At 34.0% G+C, this 27,336-nt stretch overlaps 1 protein-coding gene across 6 annotated transcripts in view; it reads right to left on the reverse strand.

Moving 5' to 3' along the window:
• The window catches only part of CDH18 (cadherin 18), a 982,055-nt gene that overhangs the window by 91,165 nt on the left and 863,554 nt on the right, over positions 1-27,336 (reverse strand). For all 6 annotated transcript variants that reach the window (XM_059416934.1, XM_059416937.1, XM_059416936.1 and 3 more), the window contains one exon: positions 3,227-3,414. In XM_059416934.1, coding sequence (XP_059272917.1) covers positions 3,227-3,414 — 188 coding nt within the window. The remainder of the gene's footprint in view (positions 1-3,226; positions 3,415-27,336) is intronic.

The following is a 27,336-nucleotide window of genomic DNA, read 5'->3' on the forward strand; positions in this document are numbered from 1 at the left end:
TATTTCTCAAACTGCAAATATTTACAGCATACAATATATAGCAATGAAGTAACTCAGATTAATAATCTTAATCTGAAGGATTCGAAAATTAGATGAATGCAAACAAGAATGCATCTTGGAAGTGCAGACTACATTAAAAAATGGTGGCTCAGTGCGGTAAGCCTCCGCCTTCGGCTCAAGTCATGATCTCAGGGCCCAGGAATCAAGCCTCGAATCGGGGCTCTCTGCTCAGCAGGGAGCCTGCTTCCCCTCTATCTCCTCCTGCCTTTCTGCCTACTGAGGATCTTTCTCTCTCTGTCAAATAAATAAATAAAATATTTTAAAAAATTCATGGAAAAACAGTGAAGGAAAATTTGAACTCATTAATTGTGGAGGTTATTTTGAATACATTCTCACTATTTACACAATTGAAACAAATTTCCTCTTGAAAATAACTATTGTATGTTAATTAGATGTATGTGCATGCATATGCACACAAACCATTTTGCCTTTGCGTTTCACAAACAGTCAAATTGAGACCATGTAGGATTGTAAAATCCCCATTATTCTTAATTCCATGGTATATACGAGGATATATTTTAGATTCTTTATGTAGTTAAACCATCCATCACCCTCACTTTTTGCAAACATGTTGTAACTTTCCACTTTACAAAGACCATAGTGCTCAATAGGCAAGAACTCCTCCCCTCCCCCACCTTCTGCACATTGGCTGTATCATTGCAAGCTTATCAGCAACAATTTACTTTCCACTTCTGTTGGATTTTCTCAAGAAAGGAGGCATATCATCATAGGTTGTTTCTTTCTACTTGTGACCAAGATTCTATACAAGGTCATCTTTACCCCAGTCCATCTTTTTAAATCAATTATCCTCTCATTAGTATGCTCAGTTTCTTGTCTCTATTGACTTTTACTCATCTGCATAGAAACACATATTCAGTCTCTCAATTTACAACTATAATCCTCATTTTATCAAATTCTCATTTGTTTGGATGTTCATTTTTTAAAGTTTTTTTTTTTTAAGATTGTATTTATTTATTGAATAGAGAGAGAGAGTGCAATAGCAGGGGGCAAGGCAAAAGGAGAGGGACAAGAAGACTCCCCACTGAGCGGGGAGCCCAAGTGGGGTTCAATCCCAGGACCCTGAGATGACCTGAGCCAAAGTCAGATGCTTAACTAAGTGAGCCTCCCAGATGCCGCTCTCATTTATTTGTTTTACAGGACTTCTTATTACAATCTCAGGAAAGAAAGATTAAAATGATACATTCTCACTATTTACACAATTGAAACAAATTTCCTCTTGAAAATAACTATTGTATGTTAATTAGATGTATGTGCATGCATATGCACACAAACCATTTTGCCTTTGCTTTTCACAAACACTGTCAAATTGAGACCATGTAGGATTGTAAAATCCCCATTATTTATTTGACACAGAGAGAGATCACAAGTAGGCAGAGAGGTGGGCAGGGGGGGGGGAAGCAGGCTCCCCACTGAGCAGAGAGCTCAATGCAGGGCTCTATCTCAGGACCCTGAGATCATGCCTTGAGCCTAAGGCAGAGGCTTTAACCCACTGAGCCACCCAGGCACCCCAATAATAAAGTATTTTAAGTAAAGACATCAATATTTTACATAGACTAGAGATGACTACTCTTCTATATTTAATCACTCTAAAATCTAGTTTGCAGGTCCCTTTTGTAGCAACTGAAAACAAATTAATCCTTAATTTTAATCAATATAAAATGATATTCATTAGAAGAATAAAATAGTATACAGTTCAAATAGAAAAACATATACAAAACACACAAAAATTATGTAGATAGCTAAATGATAGATTGATAGATACATAGGTAGATAGATGGATGGGTAGATAGATACAGGTAGATGATGGATTCACTTCACTGTCTATGGTAGCACATCAGGATAAAATTTCTCAGCCTGTGTTTTGAATACATTCTACAGCAGAATCATTGAGAGTATTTGTTAAAAAGACCAATTCCTCAGCTCCACTTTAGTATTTCTGAATAATAGCAGCAATGTCCACAATAGCCAAACTATGGAAAGAACCTAGATGTCCATCAACAGATGAATGGATCAAGAAGATGTGGTATATATACACAATGGAATACTATGCAGCCATCAAAAGAAATGAAATCTTGCCATTTGCAACAACATGGATGGAACTAGAGCGTATCATGCTTAGCGAAATAAGTCAAGCAGAGAAAGACAACTATCATATGATCTCCCTGATATGAGGAAGTGGTGATGCAACATGGAGGCTTAAGTGGGTAGAAGAAGAATAAATAAAACAAGATGGGATTGGGAGGGAGACAAACCATAAGTGACTCTTAATCTCACAAAACAAACTGAGGGTTGCCGGGGGGAGGGGGTTTGGGAGAAGGGGGTGGGATTATGGACATTGGGGAGGGTATGTGATTTGGTGAGTGCTGTGAAGTGTGTAAACCTGGTGATTCACAGACCTGTACCCCTGGGGATAAAAATATATGTTTATAAAAAAAAAAAAAAAAAAATATATATATGAAGGTAAAGCCCAGAGATATGAATGTTTCTAGATTTCTAAGCTGAAATAATTCAATATTTAAGATACACTGCATTAGGAGTTATATTTAAATTCTTTGCTATTTTTCTGTGTTCCACTTCATTTTTTCAAGGACATAAACATATTGTACTCTAAAATCAAAAAGGTGATAGATATATTTAGTCCACTGACAAATAAATTTTTAGCAATAAAAAAGAGTCAGGAGGAGGTTAATAGTTCCACTAAATCTGTCTTGATGAATCCATTACTGTCAAAAAAAAAAAACAAAAAACCCTCTCCCAGTGAGTGTTAGCTAACATGACGGAGATTTTTACATTGGTTAGAAAAGTCTCTTAATGTTACATGGATTAGTACAACATAGAATAATGGCATTAATAGAACTGGCAAGCATGATAAAGCTGTTATCTGAAAACAAGATGGCAGACACATTCACAGCATATTCCACAATAGATCTTCCCATTATTAAAATATATATATATATATATTTTTTTTTTTCCTAAGAGTGGCTCCAAAGAGGAAGACACAGTCATAATTAAGATGTAATTACATGTTAAAGAGGAAATATTTAACATTTTTATGACCTGACAATATGGATAATTGACACCAATGTGGATCATTCATGGAAAACCGGGTGAATTACCTAAATCAGAGAAAGTATGTTCTTTTTACCTTCTTTAAAGAAAGGATCCCTTCTCTGGTCTCTTTGTCAGTGGAGATGGAGAATATCCCAATACCATCACCGTTAATGATAGAATAGGTCATGTCAGCATTTGAACCAGTGTCTGCATCGTTTGCTTTGATTTTCCCAACAGCTGAACCAACTTGAGCTGACTCAGGAACATATAGCTGATAGTGCTCTGAAAAATATTTCATATTAAAAATCATTTGATGGTAATACGGTTCACAAAAAAATTTGACAAGGAAAAGACATGAAAATGGTTAGACCACATATTCAAACAAACGTATTAAGTAATATATAAAGTGGATATGCTTTCAGATTTTAAATATTAGTAAATTCTGTAGTAATGGAATACTAGATTTACACAAACTTTAAAACATATGTAAAATAACATACATAAGAAGAATTTGCAGATATCTTAATATAAAATATTTTATTAGCTCTACATCCCTAGGCAACAGAACAAAAGACAAAGGAGATCAAATTTGCATTCTTATGTTGAGCAAATACTAAATTAGTCAAGTTCTAGTGTAATCCCCAATGCATTTCTCCTCTCATACAGCATGTGAAATTAAAATATAAGAGTTTGAAAACCTGAAATTCAAAACTTGAAATTCAAAGTGAAAACAAAGAAAAGAATATAGCATACCTATAAATGTGATTATTATTCTGATCAATAGCTTAATTTAGTGAAATGTATAAGCCAGGACAAAGAGAGATCGTAAATATATTTATGTATTTAATTGCCATGTACTCTAGGTCAGCTTCTGGAAAGAATTTGGAGTGGTTTTATAATAAAATCATAATTAAAACAAAATTATTAAAATTAATAGAAATAATGACTAAGTCAAAGAATGAGAAAAATAAATATAACTACATAGGATGATATAGTATTTGTGATTGAATTAATTTTTACCCTATATATATTAAAACACTATTGATTATGTAAAATTCATGATATGATATGCAAAAATATATTTTTCAATATGTTTTGATATTAAATGTTTACATTGAGCAATTTAAAATTTTCAGTCTGTCCTGATACTAAATTTCTTCAGAGAGAGCTCAGAACTTTCCTTATAGAAACTTATGAATTAGATATTAAGAAGCATAAATGGTCATGTTGCTACCAACTGTTTTATTGACAAATTAGAAATATATCTATTGAAACAACTTATTTGTTTTAGCAAATCTAAGTAACAATGTAAATAGCAGAAACCTTGAATTAAAATGCAGTTGTGTGTTTCAACCAAGACTAAAAGAATGGTGATTTAACATCATACATGGATATAATTAGGCTATACAGATAAATGAATGTAGAGCTTGTATGAAAATAATTTCCCTAACCCAATATTTTGTTAGCTATACTATGATAATATTTTTTTAAGTTAATATATATGGTAAATGTGTGGAGTCCTCTCATTTACTTCTAAAGATACAATTGTATGTTTTAAAGTGCTACATGGGGATACCAGAGATTGATTTATTTATATTCATTATTCAACAAAGAGTTTTCCCAGTTCTCCTCTATAAACATGTGAGATGTTACCTGACATATTTTTAGTTCAACAATCCTCACCAACTTAATATTTCCTGGGTAGACTGCCCTTTTCTGTGAAACACATGATCCCCTAACCTTAATCATGTGTTTTTATCAGGATTTGTCATTTGACACCTCTTGATATGTTTAATTGACCTGTGAAGAGTATAAGGCCCCAATTTTACAGGACTCCACCTTTCTGTTCTCAGTTGATTTGTGAAAGGATAGGCAGTTGACTCACGATGATCCAAAGAGAGTACATTCCCCAAAATGTTGGTACTGGAACTAGGAAAGAACTTTGATCTCTCTTCGTTGGCAAAGCTATGAAATGTAGGAAGGGACTTTGATGAGGTCATGTTTCCAAAATTCATGTTAAAGTACCTAATCTCAGGGCACAAATTCAGTAACAGAAAGAAGCCATGATTTTCAGGATCTTTGTAAATATCCTAATGTTCCTAGGCAGTTATGCATAAAATAGGACACTGTTCTGTTAAAAAAAAAAAAAAAGAAAAATAAATAAATTAGACTATATCTCTTATTTTCCAGCCCCTCAGGTAGAAAGGCTAGGATGTCAAGATCCTGGTTTCTAAGTAAGGTCTCTAAGTTACAGCTTAACTTTCCACAGTTCTATAAGCCTTCCAAAGGACCCTCAGCTAATTAAAACTGAGGTGATACACTTGCAAGCAAATGAAGTCTTAGTTCAGAAAAATAAGTAAGCAAATCACAAAATTATTATGATGGTAGTGTTAAAAAGCAGGTTGTTTTTTGTATAAGTTGTCATAAAAGATCATATCCTAGATAACTTTTAGACCACATCATATAAGAGGAAGCATCTCCTTGGAAGACAATCATGTTCAGGGAAAGAGCTGATACTTAATTGATACATTCTAGGAATTGCAAGTATAGTAGCTCTTCCACATTCACCATGCTCCATTAGACAAATTAGAATATATTAAGATTAATATTTAAACACTTATACACTCTCCATATAGTTGAGAACATGTGAACTGTAAACTGTATTCAAAATGTCTCCTAATAACTAACAAAAAATAGCTGATAGATAAGATTTATTTATAAATCAAAAGAAGTTTAGGGTATTTCTTTTTAATTTCTAAGGCCTGAATAAACAGCCAAGTACCTAAAAAAATGCTATAAATTCCAGGAGATTAAATATGATGAGGCTCTTTAAGAAAATAAATACTGTATATGTATATAGTATATAGCTTATATATATTTTTATGTTTACCTATTTATATATATATATATATTTATTTACCAAAATTAAAAAAAATATGTATAGAAGAATGGTATATAGACATCATAAAAGCTGTAACAGTAAGTTCATAGCTTAACATCATATTCATTGATGAAAAGTTAAAAATCTTCCTTCTCAGATCTGGATAAAAGCAAGAATGCCTAATATTTCTACTTCTAGCCAACACAGTACTGGAAGTTTTAGCCAGAGAAGTTAAAAAGAAAAAAAAATAATAATAATAGGAATCCAATTAAAGAGGAAGAAGTAATATTTCTGTTACCAGATGACAAGATCTTATAGGTAGAAAGCCCAAAGACTAACACACACACACACACACACACACACACACACACACACACACATTACTATTAGAATGAACAAGTTCAGTAAAGTTGCAGGATATAAAATCAAAACACAAAAATCAGCTGTCTCTGCACATTAACAACAAACCATCCAAAAAGGAAATTCAGAAAACAGTCTAATTTGCAATACCATTAAATATAATAACATACTTAAAAGGAAATTTAACCAATGAGGTGAAATGACTATGTACTAGAAAATACAAAACATTGATGAAGGAAATTAAAGGAAATATGAATAAACAGAAAGACATCTTGTGTTTAAACATTGGAAGACTTAATACTGTTAAAGGGTCCATATTACCTAAAACAATCTACAGATTGGTGCTGTGCTATTCTAATTACACTTCCATATGTGTTTTTCATGGAAATAGAAAAACAAAACAAAACAAAGCATCCTCAAAATACAGAAAATACAGAACTACAAAATACGGAGAATGAAGCAAGTAGAAAAAAAAGAACAAAACTAGAAGCTTCAAATGTCCTGATTTCAAACTATATTACAAGGCTACAGTATTTGAAACAATATGACATAGTGTAAAGATACACATACAGACCAGTGAAACAGAATAGAGAGCCCAGAAGTAAACCCAAGCATAGACAGCCAGCTGAACTTTGATAAGAGTATCAACATTAAACAACAGGAAAAAACAGTTTCTTCATCAAATGGTATTGGGAAAACTAGATATGCACTTGCAAAAAAAAAAGAAATTTGCCCACTATATTACAGCACACACAAAACCAACTCAAAACATATCAACAATTTAAATATAAGGCTTGAAGATTTGAATTCCTGAAAGAAAATATAGGGAAAATCTTCTTGATATTGGGTTGGCAATTATTTCTTGGATATGATATCAAAAACTCAGGCATCAAAGAAAAAATGGATGAGTGGGTCTACACCAAACTAAAAACTACTGCACAGGATAGGAGACAATCAACAGAATGAAAAAGCAGCCTACAGAATAGGAGAAAATACCTGTAAGCCATTTATGTGATAAGGGGTTCATTTCCATAATATACAAAGAATTTCAAGTCAAGAGCAAAATTTAAAATTTTAAAATAAAAATAAAAGAAGAAGCCATTACAAAACCGGCAAAGGATTTAAGAAGACATTTCTCCAAAGAAGACATTCAAATAGCCAGAAATTATATAAAAAGATATTCAACATCATTAATTATCATGGAAATGAAAAATAAAAACTACATGTAGAGATCACTGCACACCTGGTAGAATGACTATTACCAAAACACCAAAGACAAAAAGTGTTGGTAGCATTATGGAGAAATTGGAACCCTTACACTGTTGGTGGGAAGGTAAAATGTGGTGCAATAGCTATGGAAAACAATATAGAGGTTCCTCAAAAATTAAAAACTAGAACTATTATATGATCCAGAAATTCCACTTCTGGGTACATATCCCAAAAATCTGAAATTAGAACTCAAATAAATGTCTATATTACCATGTTCTCTGTAGCATTATTCACAATGGCTGAGATATGGGAACAACTCAAGTTTCCATTAACAGATGAATCAATAGAGAATGAATAAAAAGCCTCTCTAATAAGAAAAGAAATACAAGCAATTAGGAAAATAAAACCTGAGTGTGTGTGTGTGTGTGTGTGTGTGTGTGTGTGTGTAAAAGGGGATATTCTAGTGAGAGAACTGTAGGATTAATAGAAGAGGAAATTAGAAATGTATATGTAACATATATATAAGATTAATAGAAGAGGAAATTGGAAATCTATACCATATAATCTTATATAATAATATTATTATGTATTATATATCATATGCATATAACATATAAGAATAATATATATTATATTGCATATATTAATTGGATATAATATTTAAAATATTATAACAAAATATGATATATATCATATGAGTTATATATATTACATATAATATATATCATGATAAAAGGAGAATAAATCAATGACTTTGGATGTCTCTGATAATAAAGATCACAAAGAATATAAAAAATAGACTTGCTATAAATTTAATTTCAAAGAAACCAAGAACTTTGGGATTGGGTTCCTTCTAAAGAGCCTAGTATACAACTGATGCTTAAGTGTTTTATTTTATTAATGTCTGACATAAAGACAACATTCACATGTACCTTTGCAACTTTAATCCAATAAATACCATTATGTGTCACATTTTTAATATAGCTTAATTAACCATGGGAGGAAATATATTGAATTATCCCACAATAAGAAAAGATATCAGACAAACCTTATTCTAAATACCAATTCTAACAAAAATGCTAATACCATTTATAAAGATATATAATATATAGTATTACCTTTAAGAATTCTGAAAGCTGAGATCCAACAATCCATAAATAATTAAATATTCTCATTTTTGAATAATAATAATTACATCTGAACCTTCATTTACCTGTTATTTATTAGAATTGGCATTCTTTATAGACTTGAAGGACACTTGGGAGAAACTTTAAAGGGTATGATTCAAAATGTAAATCTCTGACTAACAGCCTGAAGCTTTGTCATTTCTATCCATGATGTGGCTCAATTGCATAGAAGGAATCAGTTTACTATTTAGGAAAAAAGTTCACTTTTATCTAAATAAGATTAACAAAGGCCATAATTCCTAGAATCTTGGAATACATGGTGAATGACCTTTTGCCTTTCGTATTATTTTTACTCTGTAATTACTCCCTCTGGGGGAAAAAAATACCCATCTTGGATAATTTATAGCACAGCCTAATCAGCACTTTTACAGTTGCCAAAATATCCCTTAGAGTACTCTGCTCAAGTTCACAAAAAGGTTATATGCTGTGTAACATCAATCTTGTATTTTCTTTTAAAGCATAAACTGCATATAATGTTTAACCAATTTGTAAAACTTCAGGATGTCAATTTATCTATGGTCACTTTGATGGTTAATACCAGTGTCTCCCGTTTTCTAATATATTGTGGAAATATACCAGACCCCCGGGTATACATGTGTGTGCTTCCTAAGTACTCTGTGAAATCCACTCTATCTATTTGTCAAATGGATGTTGATAACTGCTTTTCTCTGCCCCATTCCAACTTTTTTTTTTCTTTAAATGTTCATCCTTATTTATGAATTTGCAGTGACCCATCTGAAATTTGGGGTCAGCCTAGGTTTTGTCAGCTTGTTCTGTACATGTTACTTACCTCATGCTGGCATAGTTTCAGGTACTGGGAATACAGAAAACAAAACAGACTAAAGTTCTCATTCTTACCAAGTGTACATTCTCATGAAGGAGAGAGAAAATGAGCAAGATACAGGATAAAAAAATATATATACTAGATGACACAGTGATAATTCTAAAAATAACAGATTTAGCATGTTTATTAACTGTTTATGTGTTGATTAATCACCAAAATAGCTCAGTAGCTTACAACAGCAAATATTTAATTCCACCTTGTTTTATATGAAAACTATGAGCAGATGAAGACAAAAAAAAAATTTGTTTACTAATTTGTTTTCTATTTTCTTTATCTTCCCAGAAAAACTAGTCCCTATGTCTTTTTTTTTATAAAATATTTTATTTATTTATTTGACAGTGAGAGATCACAAGTAGGCAGAGAGGCAGGCAGAGAGAGAGGAAGGGAAGCAGGCTCCCTGCTGAGCAGAAAGCCTGATGTGGGGCTTGATCCCAGGACCCTGAGATCATGACCTGAACCGAAGGCAGCGGCTTAACCCACTGAGCCACCCAGGCGCCCCTAGTCTCTATGTTTTGTCTTTATCACATCTTTGACGATCTGAAATCCTAGTTAGGCAAGTACTTTATAAATTTTCTAGGATTTTCAACAGACTTCCTCAAGATTTAAATTGTAAATGAAGTCCTCTTTGACTAGTTAGGCTTGTTTATATGGTATGTTGTGTTCTGGTGTAAGGTCATCCCTTGATAGTATGATTATTGAAGTGTTATATAACTGAATTTCCTTGTAAATGCATTATAGTGAACTCACATCAAATTTTTAATGATGTCCATTTTTAAGTCTTTGGTGATAGTTACTATTCTGATGCTCTTATGAAATGTGTTTCATCTTCAAGGAGATTCATGAGTAGGACTTTTTTAAATATTTATTTATTTATTATGTTTTTTATTTTAGAGAGAGTGTGTATGAACAGGGAGAGGGACAGAAGGAGAGAATCTTAAGCAGGAACCCTTGCTGAGCCTGGAGCCCAGTGCAGGGTTTGATCTCAAGACCCTGAGATCATGACCTGAGCTGAAATCAAGAGTCAGAAGCTGAACTGACTGAGCCACCCAAGCAACACAGATTCATGAAAAGTACTTTTAACAAATACAGGTATTTGATATCTTTAAAATCCTAAAACCAAACTGGGTAGGAATTTCCAGAACGTGCATTCAAATGGAATAAATTTGGTTACATGGGACTAAATGAATTGAGGGAAATGATTATAGTCTTTGTGACTCTTGTTGGTTCTCTAATATTTGCTCTTCCAAATTAAGGAAATTTTCTCCTAAAATATCTATGCTTTACAGAAATGTGGTAAAGTATTTAATTATGGATTAATTGAAGCGATTAACTTTTCTCTCTACCAGAACCCTCTGAAATTCAAAGTCTCAGGGAGTATTTCTTCTTTCACGGTAGTCATAGTCATTTGCATAAATTCAATAAAAATCTCCTCCTCATAACAGAAGCTAATTGGAAACATTGGTTGTTTTATTCTATTTATTTATTTATTTATTTTATATTTATTTGAGAGAGAGAGAGAAAGAGAGAGAGCATGAGAGGAGAGAGGTCAGCAGGAGAAGCAGACTCCCTGCTGAGCAGGGAGCTTGATGTGGGATTCAATCCTGGGACTTCAGGATCGTGCCCTGAGCCAAAGGCAGTCACCTAACCAAGTGAGCCCACCCAGGTATCCCAAAACATTGGTTGTTTTAAAAAGACTTTGACTGGGATGCCATATTTGAGGGAGACATGCATAGACGCAGATATGACCAGATAGAGAGCTGGAAGGAACTAAGGCTGAATTTATGGAGCCATAAAGCCCCACGGGAAATGTTGGCCTGTTTCCTTGCTTACAGAGTTTAAAGTAGCCTTGCCAGTTAAGTAAAGACTGTTGCTTTTTGGCAGGTGCAGGAACCTCAGGATATTTGGGGACCCGAAGAAGAGGAATTCACCCAAACTACAGATATTGAAGGCGTGTCTGATGATATGTATTTGACTAGGCTTCTGGCCCAGAGAGGATACTAAAAGTTTCATTGAAAATCCTTATAAAATGCTCCAACAAAGCAGATTTTAAAAGATCTATATGGTCAATCAATATTCTTGCTGGGCTTATGTAAATAATTAGCCAATTTTGTTAAAATTGGACTTGTTTTACAAAGAATTATCCTGATTTAGCTGTCTCTGGAAATGAAGGTAGTTATAGAGAGAAAAATTATGTCTCAGTAACACACCTTTGTGAATCTTAAATTCTCTTTCTAATTGTCTTTGAATGCTGTTTGCCTAAACTAGATAACTTGAGGTAAACTTCAGAGAAATTGCCACAAGAGTTCATGTAAAGACAATCTTCATAAGATTCATGCTTACTATTCTGTGGAGTAGATAACAGGATCCCATGGGCATATGGTTACTTGAATAGCAGGAAAATGGAATGGATTCCCCCAACAGTGGTATAACTCAGCTATCACTGATCAATTTTGTATAGTTGGGGTGACAACATTTTTCCTTAAAAAGCTGGAGTATACCCCACTTCATGGGGTTAACTATGGAATATGAAAATAATGAATCACTTTCCTCATGACTGGATTGGATATTGCACTGAGGGATGACCCTATCCAGTCTTCTCATATTTGCCAGTGATTCCTCATAATGAGAATAGTGTTAAGGCTAGATATCACATAAAGAGGGCTTCATGATGGTTTTATCTCTTAGCCTTGTTTTTCAGGGGGTTGCCCAGGAGCTGCCTCTATTGGTATAAAATTGCAAATAGAGGATTTATCCAAGCATACAGTGACCATCTTTAACTAAGCTTGACATGCACTAATTCAAAAGGTGGCCCTCTAACACTGAACGGTGCCTTGATATCCTAACTACAGCTCAAGGAGGAACCTATGCTTTATTAAAACAGAGTGTCTGTTTATACTCCAGATACCACAAAAATGTGACAGGGTTACTAAAAGACACAAATACTCAAACTGGCACGTAAACCAACCCTCTTTCCTTTAATGATTAAGCTCCTGTACCAGAGGAGGGTTTTTGTCAACTACCAAAGCACTCTTATTTGGGCTTCTTTTTCTTTTTGATTTTCCTTTTTTTTTTTTTTTTAAAGATTTATTTATCTGAGAGAGAGAGGGAGAGCGAGCACAAGAGAGAGCACAAGCGCGCGAGAGAGAACGAGCATGAGAAGAGGGAGAGGCAGAGGGAGAGAGAAAAGCATACCCCCTGCTGGGCAGAGGGCCCACTATGGGACTTAATCCCCAGACCCCAGGATCGTGACCTGAGCTGAAAGTAGAAGCTTAACCAACTGAGCCACCCGGGTGCCCCTCTTTTTGTTACTCCAATCTTGTTTTGCTCTTTTCTCTCATGTCTTTTTACCTGGTGCGAAGATTCCTTCAATGCCCTGACTTTAAACTGACAGATGATCCTTTCTACGTGGGGAGATTCATCCATGTGGTCTGCTTTGGATTTAGCTGCCTCTGCCTTTTGTAAGTTCTGCATGTAAGTCTCCAACTGACCTATGTTGACCCATAGATAGAGACATCGCTACACCCCTCATTCAGCAGGAAGAAATTACAGAAGATAAGACGTCCCACCCTCAGCAACCTCAAAGATTTAAGGGTCAGCTTTCTTCATGGGGGAATGATGTGGAGGACAAAGGCAAAAAAAATGTAGAAAAAAATTAAATTTCCTTATAAAAAGCAGCCCATTGACAGATACTTGAGGCAGGCAGTGACCTTCCTCAGGGAACTTAACAGCCTTCATGATAATACTTTGCTAGAGGCAAAAGCAACATTAGCTTGACATTAACCTGACCTCCAGGATCCTGTAAGTCTTCCTTAACATATCAGAATCACTTTGGAAATTTCCTTTATTGCTACTCCTGCAAGATTCATGTTAGCAATCATTCTCCAAACATATGGCCCGCTGATATACATCTGAATGTCTCATGACCAAAGTTTTACTAATAGTAGTAAATGACTTCATCTTAACAGGAGCTAGCCCTGCAAGGTCCTGGAAGCCTTGCTTGCAAATTCCTTACAGACCTAAGCCATCCCTAACCCTCACTAACTAAAAATTACAAAATCAGTCACTCTTCATAATCCCAGTGTAGCTATTTCTGCCCAAAGGTCCTGTCCTGGTGATTTAATAAAAAACCACCTTTTTTTGTGTGAATACAAACAACACACACACACACACACACACACACACACACACACACCAGAAGAAAAATATGATTCAACTATCACTCTGTTGGGATAGGCTCAATTCCAAATGAATTTTCATTCCAGAATATGACCTGAAAAAGCAACCACTGGAAGGAGGCACGATCATGAAAATAGAAAGCTTCTGCTTAAACATGTCATATTCTGTAGGCCAAAGTCATTGTCAAAGCATAGAGGTAAAGCAGGACATATTTGCTACCTACAGGAAAACATGATGAAAGAGGGGAAGGGACTAACAATCATGAACAAACAATACAATCTTTCATAGTTCATCCTCCACTCACAAATATCTGTCCGACGCTTATAGATGAAATCCATTTATCTGCTCCCACCCCCAAATCTCTTTAAAAACTATGAAACCCGGCTTGAATTTCAAAATCGTGGATACAGTCATATCAGAGTTTGATCCAGAGACCACTGAATCAGAAGGACAAATTTATTTCCTCACCACAAATTCAACATAAAAGCAGGGATAAATAAAGACAAAATAATAAAAATAAAGGCCCTATTTGAAAGGAAAAGAATGTTAAAGGCTCATGGTAATTCCATAACTGTTCTGTGCGGTTGTTATAAGGATTTCTGTTCCTAAGGCTCTGAGGCTAACTTATTTGTAAATCCTTTAAATTTGTATTTTCGGCCTGAAAGTCATGAGATTTTTGGTTTCTTCCTCCTCCCTTTAATGTCTGTTACAGAAGAGACATACAGATGTGTGTGTGTGAGTGTGTGTGTTTTTCTGAGCTTGTCTCTTGGTAGTGTCTTATCAAATGCAGCACATAGCAATCAACTCACACTACAGACATTCTTCCCTAAAACCTCTTCTCTTGAAGCCATGAGGTTCATTAGCTGTATTTTCTACCTTCCAACTTATCCCATGAAAATGGTTACCAAAGCAGAACACAGTCATTTTCTAAAATCCTATAAGGTTCACTTCATACTATTTTCTTCTTCAAACATAATTCCACATAATTTGTTGTTTTGGTGTGGTGGTGACAGAAACTTGCTTCTAGAGATATAACATAGAATGCATAATCATTTTATTAGTCAATTTCTGTTGCATTAGGAAATAAATTCCATCTCAATAATTCATAATCACAAATATTATTTCTTCTTGTATTATGTAAGAACTCTGGCTTGGTGAAGCTCTGTTGGGCTCTGGTGTGCTTATCTCCACTAAGCCCCAATGCTTTCTCAGTAGACTAAAGGAGTATCTTTTTTCTAACTTATGTTCTTCTCAGACTGGAGGCCAAGAACAAGAGAAACTGAGCCAGGGCACCTGGGTGGCTTAGTCAGTTAGGCAACTGCCTCGGCTTAGGTCATGATCCTGGAGTCCTGGGATCGAGTCCTGCACCAGGCTCCCTGCTCAGCAAGGAGTCTGCTTCTCCCTCTGACCCTCCCCCATCTCATGATCTCTCTCCCACTCTCTCTCTCAAGTAAATAAATAAAATCTTAAAAACAAAATAAATAAATAAATAGAGCCAAAGCATTCAAGCTCATTAAGGTTTCTGCTCAGATGTGATTCAAATCATGACATTTCAAATGTCATTGACCAAAGCAAATTAACTAGCTTATCCTAAATTAATGGGAAAATATTTTCTACTTATAAGAAAGTATGTCGAAGGCAGAGAGAGAATGGGGAACTGTGAACAAATAATTGAATATACCAGGGCAGTTAAGAGAGACATCAAGATGAGAAGTCAGTAAAAGTCTATTCCAAATAGAATTTCCTAGGGAAATAAGTCAAATGAGGATGAATGTTAATGATTGAAATAGAAAACATACATCTTAAGCACTTTTCCAAAGATGTTCTTTGAACAGTGAACTCATTATTTTTGTTTTAACATATGTTTTTTTTACACCCTCATTTTTAATGCAATTTAACTGGTTAAAGATTTCTAAAGTTACAGTTATATTTCATCTTCTCATCAAATTTGAGGCCAAGTTTCTATTGTCCTCTGTACTCCATTATTGTCAATGAGAATCCCACAGAGTGTCATATTCTTTTATTTTCATTTTTCAAAGTCTAAACTTCACCATCACACATCTAGATGATAATGTTTTTCCATCACATTTGAGATTTCTTATGATTATTTGTCTAAGGCTTAATGTCCACACTTATTCTTGAAAACCTCTAGTCTAGTTTATTGCTTGTTTGTTTTTAAAGATTTTATTTATTGTCAGAGAGAGAGGCAGACAGAGGGAGAAGTAGACACCTTGCTGAACAGGCACCCAATGTGAGATTAAATCACAGGATCCTGGGATCATGGCCTTAGCTAAAGGCAGATGCTTGACAGAATGAGCCGCCCAGGTGTTCTTTTGTTTATTTCTTAAACATGGCCTCATCATTCTCCTGTCTTCCTCTGAAACTCAAATTATTATACATTGGAAATTGGGTGTTTTTTGTTTGTTTGTTTGCTATATATTTTAATTCTTTTCTGTTTGTTTGTTTGTTTATCTTTGGTCTCTCTGATGCATTCTGGCTAGTTTCCTCTGACTTATCTTCCAGTTTACCTACTCTGCATTCAGTTGTATCTAATCTCCTATTCCCCTAGTTTGTTTCAGATTGCAATGTCAACTCTTAATGTTACTGTCTATGTTTTGGCTTCTGTTTACTGAGAGGTAGAGTTAACCATTTTTTCATTTCAGAGCAAACCCTGGTTTCATGCTAAAAAACTAACTCTAGTAACATGCCTATTGAATTCCTGTAATTGTATACTTTCTTCCTTTTCTAGGGATAACAACCAATGATGTCAGGTTCTGGAGCCTATATTCTGCCTTATACTCCCTCTGGACTTTCACAACATCAGCTTGCCAATTTGCCATTTGTGTAAGTGCACCTACACCAGTACAATCACATAGAAATATAAAGCCTATTGGGGGGGAGGGCTTATAATTATATCAGTAACAGAATACATGTAATTCCCTAAACTCTCATTTTTCTTGGCTATGACACTTAGGATGCACAGAACTCTACAACAGAGCTCCAGTAGGAAAGAAACCTGAGTCCCATAATGTTCTCTATATTTTCAGCATCAGGGAGACTGAGAGCACAGAGAGTACCTACACAAATATGGAACAGTGAAAGCTTGCCAGCTGAAGAGGTGACTGTGTTAAAAAGGAGATTCTGAAGTTCATTAGATGCTGTCACTTTATACTCTAGTGCTAAGTCATATGTACTAAGCCAACCATTTTCTAAAATACAGAAATCAGTGTTTGTTTATTATTTATTTTAAAGATTTTTATTTATTTATTTGAGACAGAGAGAGAGAATGAGAGAGAGCGAGCATGAGAGGAGAGAGGTCAGCAGAGAAGCAGACTCCTTGCCGACCAGGGAGCCCTATGTGGATCCTCGATCCTAGGACTCCAGGATTATGACCTGAGCAAAGGCAGTTGCTTAGCCAACTGAGCCACCCAGGTACCCCAGAAATCAGTGTTCAGGTACACCACAATTTGTCTCCTCATTCTCTAAATTTAGGTTTATTTTTTTCATTAGAAGCTAATTTTTGTCAAAGCAAAATGTTAATTTCTACACCTAAATTTCTTTTTGTATAATTAGATAACTTTAAAAAAAATATTTTATTTATTTATTTGAAAGAGAGAGAGAGATCACAAGTAGGCAGAGAGGCAGGTAGAGAGAGAAGGGGAAGCAGACTCCGTGCTGAATAGAGAGCCTAATGCGGGGCTCGATCCCAGGACCCTGAGATCATGAGCTGAGCCGAAGGGAGAGGCTTAACCCACTGAGCCACCCAGGCATCCCAAATTAGATAACTGTCATGGAAAAAATTAGACAATGTGTGAAGAGAATTTTTTTCCCCTAAATGAAATGTCTTTTATATCAACTGTCTACTTTAGGATCTATAGCATTTTGATGCTTGGAAATATTTCAAGGTAGAATTTTCTCTTATCTGGAAAAGTTAACTATATTGAAATAATTACGATTTAAGTGCCTGGATGTAAGGTTGGGAATTGCTGAGATATAAGGTGGTACAATATGTATATAAAAGTTCAGGTACTAAGTTATTACAGTATATCAATAAAGTATATTTTTTCTTTTTTAGCTTCAATGTACATTATAAATCTCTAAGTTGTATTTTACCTTATTATCAAGTTTCAAACACATCTTTAAACAGTGCTATAATTATCCATTTTGGTTTAAAGACTACATAATTTTGTTTGGCAGAAAGATACAGATATTATTTCATGTTTCTCTTTCTGAATGAACTATAATTTCATATGCCATCATAATGTGATTCTTTCACATAATTTCTTAGACTGTATCCATGGACTGCTAATGATTAGATGAAGTACATTTAAGAAAGGAAGACTTGGTGAGAAAGATCAATGGCATTTGGTTTATTGAAGCTTGCTCCTTGTAATACACTATCCCCTCAAAGATAATATTGATTCTTTTTTTTTTTTTTAAGATTTTTATTTATCTGTTAGAGAGAGAGAGATACAGAGTGCAAGCACAGGCAGACGGAGAGGCAGGCTAGAGGCAGAGGGAGAAGCAGGCTCCCTGCCGAGCAAGGAGCCCGATGTGGGACTCGATCCCAGGATGCTGGGATCATGACCTGAGCCGAAGGCAGCCGCTTAACCAACTGAGCCACCCAGGCGTCCCAAGATAATATTGATTCTAATTGTTTTTTGAAAGACCTTGTTTCTTTGCTTCAGGAACTTTGCCAGATCAGTAAATAAGTCATTCCCTACAAATGACCTTAGGTCCCAGGCTACAAAGGCTGTAATCAACTTGGTAATTGTATATATTTTGACTAATTAATATTTTTCTTACATTCATATTATTTATTGGGAAAAGTGACTACTGATATAAGATAAATATTTATTTATAGATGATTCTGGGGGAAGGCGGACTGACATGTAAGTGGTTAGGCTGTGATATCTGACTTCTCCAGGTTGTCTGACATTACAGATAAGATTAACCAGAAAGTTTCTATATCTCTGCTTTAAATTGCTTTACATAGAAGATGCAGTTTACATTGGAAATATCTCAAATTATAAAGGAAAAATCCCAAGGAATCTAAGATTTTCTGCATCTAAAAAACTTGTATTAAATATGAATGATTAATCATCATGTTAATCCCTGGCTGAAATGTTTTTACTATATAAATATAGTATGACTAATACTATAATCATCTGAATGCACATTACAATGTCACACATTAAAAGGACAATTGTCCTATATTAGTATTCTACTGTACTCTGGAATAGTATATTTAAAATTGCTTACCTAAAAAATTTAAAAAGATAAAATAAAATCACTTACCCTAACACATTTGCTGTTACAATATGTCAACCTGCATTGCTACAAAGCTGATTATCCTCTAAGAAATTTTTCTTCAAAGCACAAGTAAAGTGGGCTACTTTTTTTTTTTTAGCATTCGCTCACTTTCTTCATAAATATAACACATAAATATGTGAGAAACTGTGTAAACTTATAAATTCTAATTGAAGATCATTCTTACTTTTCTTCAGCATTTTGTGAAGAATTAAAAAAAACAATCTGTACAGACTAATTAGTAATTATAAAATTTCTAAGAAATATATGCTTATTAGTAAAGCATGCATATTCACACAAAACAGGTAAGGAAAGGAATCAATCTATATCTTTGCCATAGCATACAGCCAAATAGATCAAAAACAAATCATAAAATTATTGACATTTTATAACTGGCAAGTTACTAAATAGATAATCTTAAATTATTTCAAAATACCCAACTTTAAAACTAAAAGAATGTCACATCCTTATTTATTTATAGTTATTCCTTTATATGAAAAATATACTCTAAAATTGTCTATACCCTGTTTAATGGGATAAACATAAAATAATTTTCAATTATTTTTATTTTATATACTAAATCTCATAACATTAAATAAACACACTTGGTATCTACAAAGCAGAATGAAAATATACCTCCAATAGACCAAAAACTTGCAAGTTTTACAGTTAATTTGAGAAATTCAACTTTTCTTTGAATTTATACTTTCAATCTAACCATATTGGATATCAAATTGACATAGTATTCATGTATCATCCACATTCCTTCAACTTGAACTTCAATGTGTTGGTGGTTCCAGTTAAGACTTTGAAGTGATAGGTATTTGGAAGATAGCTACAGAAGCTGGACAGTAACATACCATGGCTATTGCAAGTCACTGGAGAGTATTCAATGTAAAAAGGCCTAGATGAGATATAATCTTTTTTTTTTTTTTTTAAGATTTCATTTATTTATTTGACAGAGGTAAAGAGAGAGAGCACAAGAGGTGGAGCAGCAGGCTGACAGAGTGGGAGAAGTCGATACCCTGCTGAGCAGGGCGACTGACACAAGGGCTGGATCCCAGGACCTTGTGAACAAGACCTGTGCCAAAGACAGACACTTAACAATGGAGGCACTCGGGCACCCCAAGACATAATCCTTCAGAGAAAGTAAGAAAAACAATATATATTTTTAAAAGATTTTATTTATTTACTTGAGAGAGAGAGAGAGAGAGATGAGTGGGGGGATAGGCAGGGAAAAGCAGGCTCCCGCTGAGCCAGGAGCCAGACTCCAGGTTGGATACCAAGACCCTGAGATCATGACCTGAGCCAAAGGCAGGCACTTAACTGACTGGGCCACCCAGGTGCCCCAACAGTATAAGTCTTTATATTGACAATGACTCAGGGTATTTTTTTAAAATATTCAGTGCTAGGGGAAATAATCCAGGCAACAATTAGTTTGTGGAGACAGAGGTTGGGGTTCAGAGCTGGCACAGTCACACAAAAAAGAACAAAGGCATGGAAAGAAGAAACAACAGAGAAATAGTCCCCAAAATGTGAAGCAATATTCCTGTGATAATTGAAGATACATATACAACATGTGTATTTATGGAGACTCCAAGAAACCGAGACAAAGCAAAGCTGGAAGACAAAAGAGCTAACAGAGATTTCAAAAGCCAGTAGACACTAGGAGTCAGTACTAGTTAATGCTTCAGTTGATACTAGAGAAAATTTGGTGTTTAGGAATAAGAGCTACTTCCCAGGAATAAGGGGAAATGAAACAAAGTAATTCTAGGAAAATATAACTAATTTAAGTAAATGAAATTCCATGTATCTGTAAGAAAATAACTCTGGAGGAAGATGACATAGGCAGGGACTTCTGTAATGTTTGTATATAATCTTCAGTCAATAATTCCAAACAGACTTCTAACTGGGAAATTACCAAAACCAAAAGGAAACAAGATCAGTAAAAATACCCAGATATGATGACGATGTTAGAATTGTTAGAAAAGAGTTTTGAAATGATCATAATTAATGTTTAAGAACCATAGAAAAAAATAGAGAATTTTAGCAGATACCAATAATGCATATTTAATAAGTCAAGTGAAAATAATAGAACTGAAATATTTTAATGCTGAAGTGTGTACCTAATAGGTTTAATAGACTAGTTATTAGAGAGTAAACACAGTGGAAAAGAAGATTATTATACTAGAATATAAGTCAATTTTAAATTTCCAGGTTAAAGAAGAGACAAAAGTAATAAGTAAACATGCAGAAAAAAGAATAATAGATTTATGGTACACAGCTAAAAGACCTAGCATGCATGCTTTTGCACAACCACTAGAAGTGATAAAACAAAACAAAAGAAATATTTGAATAAACGATGACCAAAATTTTCTAGCACTGACAAAAGATAGCCTAAACATTTCTTATAATTGAAAAGCAGATTTTTTTTTAAGTATGTACTTCTTAGGAGCACCATAGTTAAACTCTTAAATATCAAATACAATTAAAATATTTAAAATAAGATCCATTAAACTAGAATAAACTAATCTACAGCAAAGCAATAACAATAACACTGATAACTGATTTTCAACAGATAAGATGGTGGTCAGCTGACAATTAAATTGTGTCATTTATTACTAAAATAAGAAGCCTTTATTTTTTATAGCTTTTTAAAAATATTTTTATTTTTTTATTTATTTGACAGACAGAGATCACAAGTAGTCAGAAAGGCAGGCAGAGAGAGAGGAGGAAGCAGGCTCCCTGCTGAACAGAGAGCCTGATGAGGGGCTCAATCCCAGGACCCTGGGATCATGACCTGAGTGGAAGGCAGAGGCTTCAACCCACTGAGCCACCCATGTGCCCCAATAAGAAGACTTTAAATCAGAATTCTACTCCCTATGAAAATGCCCTCTAAAAAAAGTAAGAAAAATTACAAGTTTAAAAAAAAAAAGAAAAAAGAAAAGAATTCAATGAGAGCAGACCTGTACTAAAAGGAACGGCAGGAAGGGATATTTGAAGAATATTTAGATTTTCCTTTGGAAGCACAGCAATGCAGGAAAGAAGAAATACCACCTAAAGGGATAAATTATTGACTTAAAAATTATTATTTACTACCTAACACTACAAAAATAATGACAATTTTATGTAGGGTTTAATATATAAGATGTCAAAATAGCAAAAAAAAAAATCAATGCAATGCGGTTAAACAGTTTTAAAGTTGTTCCATTTGTTTCGAATGATAAAATTATAACTTAAGGTGAAATAAAATAAATTATAATATATCAAACAAATACTAAAGAAAAAAAGAAATAGAAGAAATTATTACTGAGGGATAAAATGAAGACAGTGAAATACATTGCTAATTCAAAGAATATAAGAAGAAAAAAAGGAAAATTTACAATTAAAAAATTGTAAATACATTAAATCAAAATAAACAATGGATATTGTGAAGCCAGATTAAAATTAAAAATAATAATAATAATAATAACAGAAACTTAGTTTTGTGGCTCATATGAAACTTTTAAAAAATAGAAAGAATACACTTTGAAGGTAAAATGATGAAAAACATTATACCATCTAACCATTTATCAAAAATTTTTTAGAAATTGGTACAGCTGGGTGCCTGGGTGGCTCAGTGGGTTAAGCCATTGCCTTCAGCTCAGGTCATGATCTCAGAGTCCTGGGATCAAGTCCCGCATCGGGCTCTCTGCTCAGCAGGGAGACTGCTTCCCTCTCTCTCTCTGCCTGCCTCTCTGCCTACTTGTGATCTCTCTCTGTCAAAGAAATAAATAAAATCTTAAAAGAAAAAAGAAATTGGTACAGTTATATTACAGATAAAATGGATTTTAAGTTATAGATGATTATTAGATAGATGTTCCACAATGAAACATTTTCAGTCCAAGAGGAATACATCTTGCCTTAAATCTGTGTGCATCCAGTAACATGATTTCAAGTTATACCTAAGAAAATCCAATACTAAAGAAAACAAAAGGATAAATAGAAAAATCCAGTGAAATGGTGGGATGCATTAACATATATCTCTCAATAGTTGACAAACAAAAATTTTGTATAGATATAGAAAGTTGAACATCACAATGAATAAACTTGAACTAATTTACATATGTCAAAACCTAACTATAAAGCTGAAGAATTTATCTTCTCCTAAAGTATATAAGGACACTATCTCAATGAAATACATACTGACATTTAGAAAAACCCCCAGAAAGTTTCAAAATACATACCTGTAACCAGACTAAAATGATATTACCTCCTACCTGTCACCATGGCTAGAATTAACAACACAGGGAAAAAGAGATGTTGGTGAGGATGCAGAGAAAGGGGAAACCTCTTAAACTGTTGGTGGGAATGCAAACTGGTGCAACCACTCTAGAAAACAGTATGGAGGTACCTAACAATTTAAAAATAGAGCTACCCTATAATCCAGCAATTGTCCTACTAGGTATTTATCCAAAGGATAAATAATAAAGATTCAAAGAGACACATGCACCCCAATGTTTATAGAGGCATTATCAACAATAGCCAATTATGGAAAGAGCCCAAATGTCCATCAACTGATGGACTGATGTATGGATAAAGTGGCACACACACACACACATACACACACACACACACACATTGGAATATTACTCAGCCAAAAAAGGAGAGACAAAGAAATCTTGCCATTTGCAATGATGTGGATGAAAGTAGAGAGTACTATGTTAAGTGAAGTAAGTCAGAGAAATACAAATACCATAAAGATTTCACTCATATGTGAAATTTAAGGAGAAAAAAACCAGATGAGCATAGGGAAAAAAAGAGAGAGAGAGAGAGAAAGGCAAACCATAAAACAGACCAGACTTTAACTATAGAGAATTGAGGGTTGCTGGAGGTGAGGTGGGCATTTAGGTTGAGCTAAATGGGTATGGTCATTAAGGAGGGTATTTGTGATGAGCACCGGATGGAGTGTATAAGTGATGAGTCACTGAATTCTACACATGAAAATAATATTACAGTGTAGGTTAACTAACTGGAATTTAAATAAACACTTGAAAGAAAAAGAAAAAATGAACTAGATATCATTTTTGAAGTACACTAGCGAAATATCAACTTGCTGATAATTAAAACATATACTTCACATTTTGATTGATCAAAGGAGAAGCTTTCTTGTTTTGTTTCTTTCAATTCCTGTTTTAAATAAAACATTAATGCTGAATATATTATATGCCATTTAGATTTTCTTTCATGAAAAGGTAAATAGTAATTTGAAAATATGGCCTTTCCTCTAAAATATTTTGCTATCAACAAAATCATAACATTATCAATATATTCATCAGTGATACTTTACTTTTCACCAACATTAACATTTACTCAAATCAGGTAAACATCTCTAACTCGTAGTACTATAGAAAATACTGCCATCTATTGAACTTTTACGCCTTGATCCTTCACATATTCCACAGCATTATATCAACTCCAGTCACAAGAGAACTAAAGCTGTTCAATGACATACAATTTTGCAATCACTTCAAGTTCTTGGGGGAAATTTTTTAACTAATCAAGTTCTTACCATTTCATGCTGATTACTTGACATGCGGGTTTTTTTTTTTTTTCTTTCCCAATTTGGATTATTCATTCTTACTTAGTCAAAGGCAATTGTAAAAATACAGATCCTTTCACTTAAGAGTACAGAAGGTCTGCTTTATGAATTTTCATGTAAGTTATTGATTTTATACGCATATTATTTATAGAAAATAATGGAGGTCAGTGACTTTTTCATCTACCTAAAAATAAATTAAGCAATAAGTGCAATTTACTATAGCATAGTAAAACCAGAAAAGGACACTGCAAGAATCTTAAGAAGTGGGATACATTCCTTTCAACCGAAGGACTAATATTGAGGAATTTTACAGCCCATGCTTTAAGTTAAGGAGAACTGGGTATTGCTTGTGTCCTTTGAGTAAATACTCAAGCCATAGAAGGGTTGATTTGTTCTTTCACTCTGCATCTTGTAAGGGTCTCCCTTTCTTAACACATGAATGCATTATGTGTAATTGAGCAGTGGCCGTCCTCTCAGCTGGGCATGTACCAACTGGTCTCTATTCTGCCCTCTGCCTTTCTGACAGTGATATGCAGCTGTGTCAGCCTGGATCTTTATTAATGCTAAGTCTTCATAAAGGAAATTATCAGTTTACTTCATTCCCTAGTTTTCAATCACTTCGAGTCAATTTATTTCAAATTTAAAAATATAGTGATAATCTTAAAGGACAAGATATAACAAACCGATTCATTTCCTCAGAGCATGGAAGGTTAACAGAAAAAAATAAAAAAGGGAAAAATGCTTTGAAGGAATATTTTTGCAAAGTGTTGTGTGTAGATGTTTATACTAGAGTTGATCACAGTAGTGGTGTAAAAACAATGAGTCCAGTGAAATGAGAAAGAAGTCAGAAGGAGGCGTGTGAAAATATCCCATCTTAAAAGAAACAAAGTACTGGATCTATTTGATGACAGGATATAATCTTTAAATAAGTTGAATTTTGTAGATTCGTGCATTTCATGGTGCTTCCTGAACATAAGTCCTCATAATATATCTTTTTTTTTTTTCTCCAAGGAGTTACAGTTTCCCATTATATATGTAGCCATTTGATAAGTTATGATGCTTAGAGGTAAATTAAAAAATAATTTACTGCAAGTCACTCTTGTCAAGGTGACACTAATTATTCTGAAAACTTCATTGTGCTTAACGCAATTTGAGTATAAAGTATCTTTTAAGCAAGTCAAACTGTTAGGTTCTGAGTGTGTAATGACTCCGTTTCAAAACTCTAAGCACATCTCACAGAGTGGCAGGGTTGGCATCTGTCCATCATTCTGCGTAGACTGCTCCTGACTGAAGAAAGGGAGCCTCCTTAGATATGTGGAGTTCACTCAGAGAATGTACATTTATTCTGTTCCTTCGTCAGGTAAAACAATAGTTTTCACCATAAACTGATGTTTCAACAATATCACTGATATTAATCAAAAAATAAAATTAGGAATCATTTCTCCATATTTAGCACAAGTACAGTTTCTTTTTTTGTTGGTTTTTAAAATCAACTTCAGTGGACTCATAAGTTTAAAAATTAGTTTATAGAGAGGAGGAGGGACACAGAGAGTGAGAGATACAATCTGTGTCAAGACCAAGCATTTATTGAATGTTTGTAGTGTATCCCTTAAACTTCATTCTATTCAGAGCCGTGATATTAATCTATATCTTTAAAATAGCTGTGATAGTATCTACTTGAAAATAAGGTAGACAAGTTCCCTTTGTAAACTGTAATAAAGTTTATGTTCAATTGAGCTTAGTATTATTCATTAAATTTTAAAAAATCTTTGAACTTTAGTGCCTTTATCCTATTAAAGAAAAGCACTTGTAGAGTAGTATATGTATATATGCACGTTTTGTGAACTAAGTGATAAAGTAAATACAAAAATGCCCTGTAATGTGTAAAATTACAAAATTGAATTTTGTGATTTAATGTAATGTGAACTTATTTATGATTTATTATAAGCCTACTTTCTTCATAGAGCAAAGGCCACATGAATGACCAGGTCACATAATCTATCTCTAGAACAAATATATATTTTTAAAAGATGTATTTATTTTAGAGGGTGTGGGATTGGCAAAAGGAGAGAGAATCTCAAGCAGAATTCACGCTGAGAGCAGAGCCCAATGTAGGGTTCAGTCTCATGACCGTGAGATCAGGACCTGAGCTGAAACCAAGAGTTGAATGTTGAACCAACTGTGCCACCTAGGCACCTCATCTCTAGAAACAGTATTTTAAATTGATGCTATGAACTTGACTTGTATGTCTTTTACCAATGGTAGTTTGACAGAGTATTTGAATTCAGTTCATTAACTCATTCATTCATTCATCTAGCAATCATTTATCAAGGGCTGGCCACTGATCTTAACACTTAAGGTTACATAGACAATTTAAGTATCATTCTTACTTAGAGAGACTTACAGTAGTAGAAGTCATATGTACCTAAGGAAATAAGCATAACATGAAAGTGCCAGGTAATAGAAAACAAGAATTCATTAGCTTTTAATTCTGCAAAATTTCAGGGAAAATTATAACAAGACTTTTAAGCAGAGAAATGTGAGTATGAAGAATCCTGGTTGAATTAATAATGTGAAAGGTTATTATGTTTTGGGAACAGGTAATATTCCTTTATGGATAGCCCTGGAATGTACCAAGAGAAATATTAAAAGAGAT

The sequence above is a fragment of the Mustela nigripes genome, chromosome 12 (assembly GCF_022355385.1).
Source record: "Mustela nigripes isolate SB6536 chromosome 12, MUSNIG.SB6536, whole genome shotgun sequence".
In the NCBI taxonomy this organism is placed as follows: domain Eukaryota; kingdom Metazoa; phylum Chordata; class Mammalia; order Carnivora; family Mustelidae; genus Mustela; species Mustela nigripes.